Here is an 8,224-nt window from a genome sequence, read left to right on the forward strand (position 1 = left end):
TATGCAACAAACACAGAGCTCTTTCTAAATGCACATGTTCTTTCTCATACAACATATCATTCATAATATCGGATCCAAAAGAGTTTTGAATTGCAGTATATGGTTTCAGGTCATTATTAATAATGGCTGCACGTAAAAGGGAAACCTGTGAAGTTGTTATCTTTAGGATCTATTGTCCCTGCTCTGACCTTCATTGGTTTTAAGCCAATATAGTGAGGTTGATTAAGTCAATATTTATATATATATATCACATATATTCAATGTTTTTAGTGTTAGTAAGTGTTAGATAATTGCACAAATAAATATCCAATATATATTCAATAAATAGGTAAATGTAAAAAAATAAATAAAATGAGCCCATGCAGTCCCAATATATATATAATGCATCCTTAGTTATTTTAGACTTACATAGACCTCATAGACACACACCTTAATTGTATAATGTTACAGTATACCTAAATCCAATAACATGACTAGATCACTAGTTAAACCAATTAGTGGCCAGTTCAAAATACAGGCCTCATAAATCACATTGCACTAATGGGATAGAGCAAAAGTAGGCGTGCTTTTCTCCACAGTGTGAACATACCACTTGCTTTTACTAGGACCTCGCGTTACCAGTCTCAGATTGTCAGGATTACTCTGGTCGATCAATATACTATCTTGAATAACTCTAACCAACACTAAGAGGCTGAAATTGCATTACGGGTGGAAATGCTCCTCCCCAGACCAGATGAGTGAAGTCATTATACAAAATATCTCTTGCAATGGAAAATACAGTGCTTTTCAACATGACAATACACAATCACCTTCTAATGCAGCAAGACAAGCATGGATCATGCCATGATGACAGATGTTTGCAATGTAAATTGTAACTGCACAAACCGCATTACTTGGGGATTCTCCATTTATGAAATTATTTTTGTTGTTTCTCATCCCATATGACAAAGATAAACCAGGGTGGGGCAGTAAAACATAAAAAAATGCATATTCTCTAGCCTACCAAAATATAAGCAAATGAAGGCTTCTGACAGTTTGTCACACCTCAACAACTGCCAGCTCTCATATAGGGTAAAGGCCTTATACTCACCCCAAGAGATCAGATGAGCAGAGCTATGTCCTTGATAGAGAGTACCATGATATACTAGTCTGACTATGTCATGACTCGGCACACAGTTATACTAAACACAACTAAATGCCATTCTGCCACAATATAATTCTCCCTTGTTATGAATTATCTGACCTTATAGGGATGTTCGCCGGAGTCAAATGTGACGTCACGATATGGGCGTGGCCGCGAACTGGTTGGCAGAAAGAACCAACAAGTCGCAGCAGTCTACCTGTGTTTTGTCAGCATAATGTTAATTCTTTGTCCGAAGAAGCTAAAAAGAGATATAATTAAGCTTTTATAACCAGGGTTCATGTTCTCTGCCTGATCCATATCACCTGAGTGAGAATTTTTTGTTGTTCTTTGACTAACGAAGTCAGCAAATTCGTTGGATTTACAGCTAAAAAATGTGGCGGCACATTAGTAAAAAAAGCATCTGTGAAAGCAGCGCAGTTTGAGTGTTTCGGAACGTATATGTGATCGGAGAGCAAGATGAGGCCCTTCTCTGACTGCGTTTGAATGTGTGAGTTAAGTATTAAACTGTTGGTGAGATGAGATGCGATAATGCAACGCTGACATAAACTACAGTACAATGACAGTTGCACAGGTGTTGGGAACCGGTGAGAAAATGTCCGGTAGCCTACCCGGTCACTTTACCAGTAATAACAATATTAATTTAGTTCTGCTTAACGGTTCCTGAACGCTGTAACTTAACTAACAGCTTCCCAGCCATCAACACAGCTGCGTGTGATTTGTTTACATGCGAGCTGCACTAGGTCTATATCTGTATTCTAAGAGTTATTATTACTTGTATGGATCTCGTTAATAAATTGACAGAACTTAAATGTGTATTCTTACAAGTTAAAGAAGAAATGTTTGTGCAATTCCTTTTTTCACCTTTTATGAGGCCAAAAAAAAACTGTCTGGTAAAAAGTCACAGTGGCTGGTGGTCAAAAAAGTTAACTTCAGGCCCTGTATATAACATTGGTTGACACGTAAAAATGTATTAAAATACAATAATTTGCCCTTAATATATAAGGGTATGTACACAGATGATACACACAGTACAGTACCCAATCTTGCCGATCACACAGCACGATACAACCATTTTTCTTCTGTGTTTGCGCTGCGCAGCAAGCGGCCATTACTTTTCTTCTGCCAACCAGAGCGCGTCGTGACGTCACGGCGAAGATCCCTATAGGAGGTGGGCGTACTGTGTGCACTATCGTTATTTTAAATGGCTGTACAGTGACATCTTGTGGTTCAATTACAGCAAGCACGTGCAGGAAATTTCCCCTCATAGTTCAACTAATATGTGAGAAAAGCTTGAAGTAAACTGTTGCTAGTAAACAAATCGGTTTTACTTCAACTATGAGCCCTTTTGTCCCTGTAGACTACAAATACACTTTAAAACACACTGTCGCGACTCGATAGCTTGTTTCTGCACTAACAGTGCCACAATGAATATAGAGAGGAATTCTTTCATTTTCGAAACGCCATCAGTATTTCCACTAATTATTAGTTTAATAGGATTCCGTGGATGAAATGACACTGTAATTATTATTATTATTATTATTAATAGCCTATTTCGTGAGGAGAATGACCGACCTCGCTAACGCTATTATCATAGCTAGCATTTTATTTATCCGAATTAAAATTCGCTTTTTGCGTTAGGTTAATTGAAGAACATTGTTTCTTGACTGGAAATGACATGTAATAAAATAAAAGTGAAATTTACCTTGACTGTTCTTTGTTTTTCCACAGATACTGTGTCATATTTAATCTCAAGCATGCTCTTCAGTGACGTTTCTCCATGCAAAAAAAAAAAAAAGAAGAAGCATTTTATTGAGGCAAAAAGTTTAGCTGTGGACCAGTCGTATCACATGTAAATGTTTTTCACTTGTTTAGATATCATTTTAAACTAACAATTTATATTTGGATATTTTATAGGCCTAATTGTTTTGTGAAATCAAGTATTGAAAGTCTTTGTCTGGAAAAGCATGAAACAATAAATAAATAAATAAAAAATTTAATTGTAAAGAAGCTAAAATACATAAAGAAGTCTTTTTTTAAAAAGACAGCTTTGAGGTTTATCTAACATTTTTTTTAAATACTTTTAATAAAAAATAAATGAAAGTGTATCTATTTAATTACATCCAACTCAGGGACAAACAGAACACTCTCGACAAGTTTTAAATAATGTATTGGACTGCATTTCTTTTAATTATGACTGAGAAATAACAATCACAATGTAAATTAAATCGGATTATTTCAGATTATTTATTTAGTGCAAGGCCTGCAGTTAATTTGGGACATTTAAAGATTCAGTCACTGGAAAACAAATGGCCTTCTGTTACACACAGGCTCAATAGTTATACAAAGTAGGTTCATTAAATTCTGAGCTTCATTAAACAAAGACATTCTTCACAATTATGAAAAGGATAAGTGCAGCCTAACTAATTATTTCTGCAAACAGCTGAAGGTTATCTGTTCATGTGCTGTCTCATGACAGCACAACTTCTCTCAAGAGACTCATTAACAAAACTATTATTATTATTAGCTCATCTTAATTTCCTGAAAAAGATCATATAAACATCATATATAAAACAAATGTATTCCATGGCTCTGCTGCACAAACAGCTTTACTGAGACCATTAATGATCACAGACTAAAAATCACTGATATACTGATCACTTATATACAGAAATTCTATATACAGTTCGCACCCCAGCACACTAAAAGAGAGGATGGTAAACACTTATCTAAACATATGTTTTCAAACTCTGATATATGCGAATACCAATGCATGCCAGATTCCTAACACATAATGCTGGCCTTGGCAAACACATAACGGGATTGAGTTATTACATGTGACTGCTGATAATGATAACACCCACAGAGATTTGGAAGTGAATGCTCTGACTTCATTCCCATAACAAACCTTCAAATATTAAACATTCTGTTATGGCATAATCCTCATACCTGGAGGCATTCGTGGCAAAACAGAAGGGTGCAAACCATTTCATTACAAATCATTTGCAGTTTAACATTATTATGCTTGAGTTTATTATAACAGAACCGAATACACAGGCGTTTTACCTCAGACTGTGTTACATTAGTTTACTGGGATAATGCTTGAGCAGGTCAAATGCCTGGTAAACAGTATGTGCACCAGGAGGGAGATGGTCTATTTATATCTGATTGTTTTTACTGTGCCGACAACCAGCCAACGTTCAGACTTTCCTAGACTCTGCTCTATGTGAGGGAAATGATCCTTTCAAGCGTGGATTATGTTTATGTGTTATAAATGTACTGTCATGAATACTCCCATGCGGGAAGCACATAAAAACACGCCACTGTTATAAATAACAGCTGCAATGGTGCTCAGCTGTGATGTACGATACACATAAATTATTTGTGGAGACTATAACACATACTTTGCAACAGATACACTCATAGAACTGAAGTACATTTGTAAAATGATAGTCTCTCTCTTAAGATGCCCTATGATAGAGACGGTCAGTCTGAGAGCAGCCATATATGGCTAAAACCTTTGCTCTCTCATCAAGCAGAATATGAGAACATATTTGCAGGATGAGTTGTCAGCGTGAGGCCAAGCCAAAAACAGGATAAATCCAGAATTCCCTGACACTGAATACTCACCCATTGGAAGTCCCTCACAGTCTGACATTATGGAGTAAAGTGGAAAACTCTCTCGGAATGGATGGTGTCCAACACAAAACTCTGACGATGAAACAAACAGCTCTTTGAGATTGCGTACACCATCAGACCTCTCTGCTACTGTCCTGCTGAGAACCATGGGATGCAAAGAATGCATATCAAGCACTCGTGGCCCCGGCCACTATTGGACGATAAATGTTTACACCCTCCCTCTTCCCTCTGGACGCAATCCATTTAATCTAACCGGGCCTGCTATAGTGCTACACTGAGAGGCTCCATTCCAGGATACAAATGCTGTCACTCTAGCTATTTTCAAGCCAGCTGAACCCTGATCCAACTCTAAATTTACCAGTGGCTACAAATAAGTAACAGCAATTTGAAGTTTAATTTCTTGTTCAAAAAAGAATCAAAGACAAAAGGAAATTGTTTATGTAATGACTGTATTGTATTAATGTCACATGTGTATCATTACTGTTTTTCTGAATGGCTAAAACACTAAACCCCATTCTCTGAACCAAATTCTTAATAGCTTAAACCAATTTGTCGAATAAATCACTCTTTCTGTAAAACCTTATACAAGTTCAGGCAGTTAAACACCATTTGCAAATCCCATGCGCTCTTTTTGCAAAACTGTAAACACATTCTCACTCACTAAAACACATTTCGCACTGTGATGCACTTGTGTGGCAAAACAGTAAACACAAGTGGCAAAAGTTAAACACTAATAAAACACAGTTGTCATCGTTTACGCACAACGGCTCAAAATTGTTCATGTATTTCTAATGACGTGAGCAAACCAAGTGTACAAAATAAGCCAGTTCAGAGTGTACAGCTGGCACGGGTGCACTGAATGTTGATGCGAATGATATATGTAAACCATCTAAAAAGTAGAGGTGGAAAAGTATGTGAAGAGGTGGTGGACAAGGAGGAAGAGGATGAGGACGAGGAAGAGCCCGCTGTGGAGAGTGTTGTCAAGGCTGGATCTGGCACACTAGAGGGTTTTTCCCTTTGCCTGGCAAGAGACGACATTCCCTGTGATGTGGACAAAGTCCTCAGGCTGGACCCAACATGAAGATGTAATGCTGAGGCAGAATGAATCTCTCATTGACCTTGATTTTGCAGTTGAATGCTCACTCACTAAAACACATTTCGCACTGTGACACACGTGTCGCAAAACGCTAAACACAGGCAGGCAAAAGTTAAACACAACTACAACACAGTTGTCATTGTTTACACACAACAATTCAAAATTGTTCACACTTATTTCTTACGATGTGATCAAACCAACTGTATGAAATATGAGCTAGTTCAGAGTGCATAGGTGACACAGGTGCGCTGATGGAAACATGTGTCCCGGAAACAGAAAGCCACAAAATCACTTTCCAGAACATTCTCATTCACAGTTCCATGCTGGTGGAACACTCTCCCCACCCTCATCCAGAATGCAGAATCCCTGACAACATTCAAAAAACAGCTGAAAACCCATCTCTTCCGTGAGCACTTAACTTCATAAAAAAAAAAATAATAATAAAAACTTTCCCTTTAAAACCTCACTTATCGGGCTTATGCTACTCTGAATAATGCCTGAACTTCGTATTTTGAGCACTTCTTGCGTTGTTGTTGTTTTTGCCTCTTCATGATGACTCGCTTAATTTAGTCCTAATTTGTAAGTCGCTTTGGATAAAAGCGTCTGCTAAATGACTAAATGTAAATGTAAATGTAAACAATGTGAGAGGGAGAGGAGGATGAGGATGAGAAAGAGCAAGGTGTGGACAGTGTTGTCAAAGTGCTGGATGTGTCAGACTAGAAGGTTTTCCCTTCGTCTGGTAAGAGACAACATTGCCTGTGGCTGTGAGGTGGACAAAGTCCTCAGGGCAGAGCCAGCAGGAAGACATAATGTTGAAGCAGAATGAATCTCTCATCGACCTTGATTTTGCAGTTGCACAACTTACAGTATTTGAGTGCACCGTAACATGCTTTTCATTTAGAGTTTTATTTTACCTTTTTGGCTTTTGCAGTTGGACTGCAGTATTTTTACAGTATGCAAGTGCTGAATATACAGACATTCAATAGGCCTACTATTCAATATTCAGTACAATATACACTGAAAAAAAATTTTTTGCTCCTTTTTAAATTGCTTAATTAAAATGAGCTTAAGCAACACAATTGCTATACATGTTGTCCAAACTTAATTTGATTGTGTTCAGTCTGCTTAAATATATGTAAAACTTAAGTTTACTTAATCCGTTTGTGTTGGATTAAATGAATGATTTGTGTTGCATTAACTGAAACTGGGCGGTGCTTGTTAATTCCCAGCATGCTTTGCATATGGCTGAATTAAGAGAGAATAAATGTTGAAATTAAGTGTTTTTGAGTAAATGAGAAAAGGGGAAGACTTGATAGTGTGTAAGTGTGTTTAATGTTCACATTGGAATTACATTGTTCCAATTACACTGGAATTATTAGAACTGTTACGTCCTATGAGTGTCTAGGGTTCTTTTAACAGAACATTTAAAGTCCGCGTGAACCGGAAGTTGCAAACGACTTTTCTCCAGTGCTGTGACGTATTTCCCAGTGAAAAGGAATATTGAACAGAGGGCAGGGTTTTACTCTAGTGCTCCTCCTCTCCATCTCTCGCTCATTACAGACTAACGGTTTGAGGGGAGTGGTTAAGCGTTTCCCAACCCAAGTCCTCAAACCTACGTCATCAGAGAAGGTCCTCCAAGGCAGAGGGGAGGGGCATTTTCAGATTTTGATTAAAGATTACGAAGCCAAAAAATTTTTTTTCTGTGTTTTAACTTGCACGGATTAATTGTTCACCACAAGACTAGTAATATGCGCTACCAAAGTAAATAGGGTCCATTTTGATTTCATGCCGACTTTAAATTACAGTGGGTTACCATTGTGGAGAAGAGTGGAGCATTTGGTTAGGATGTGGACTGATCCATCAATGTTTTAAATGCTTCATTTGAAAAACAATGTCAATCATAGCATTTTAGCTGTTAACAATGTGCTAAAGCTAGCTAATAGTTGGCTATAGTCTAGAATATCATTTGAGTGACACTAACATTAGTGAAATTTTATTGGATGAATGAATATATGAATTGGAATACTTGAATCATATCAGAGAGCCTTTTAAAATTCACTTTGAGACTTCTTAATGGGTCACTTAAAATGATGTTGAAGTTACATGAATAAATTATGTTTGTTAACTTAACTGGTTCATGTGGGACCGATGTACACGATCAAATCATGTAAATCCAACACACTTTTTTTTTTTGTGTATACTTGCAGTGCATACAGTATACAATACATTCACCTTACTCGGTTGCAATTACCATACTTTATGTAATTGCAAAAATTGTTTACTAAATACAACATTTTTCTGTAATGTTCTGGATCCTGTTTTCTCCGTTTTTGATGTCTAATGAATGA

The 8,224-nt window shown here is 37.1% G+C and overlaps 1 protein-coding gene across 12 annotated transcripts in view; it reads right to left on the reverse strand.

Moving 5' to 3' along the window:
• eml1 (EMAP like 1) overlaps nt 1-5,197 on the reverse strand; it is a 60,966-nt gene extending 55,769 nt beyond the window's left edge. For 4 of the 12 annotated variants that reach the window (XM_084393380.1, XM_084393377.1, XM_084393376.1 and 1 more), the window contains exon 1: nt 4,772-4,922. In XM_084393380.1, the coding sequence (XP_084249506.1) occupies nt 4,772-4,799 (28 nt within the window). In that variant the 5' untranslated portion in view covers nt 4,800-4,922. Of the gene's footprint in view, nt 1-2,181; nt 2,293-2,846; nt 2,918-4,771 lie in introns of those variants that run through there. The other 8 variants (XM_084393390.1, XM_084393389.1, XM_084393381.1 and 5 more) reach the window with 7 other exon arrangements.
• Between the last annotated feature and the right edge of the window lie 3,027 nt (nt 5,198-8,224).

The sequence above is a fragment of the Rutilus rutilus genome (genome assembly GCF_951802725.1).
Source record: "Rutilus rutilus genome assembly, chromosome: 21".
Lineage (NCBI taxonomy): Eukaryota > Metazoa > Chordata > Actinopteri > Cypriniformes > Leuciscidae > Rutilus > Rutilus rutilus.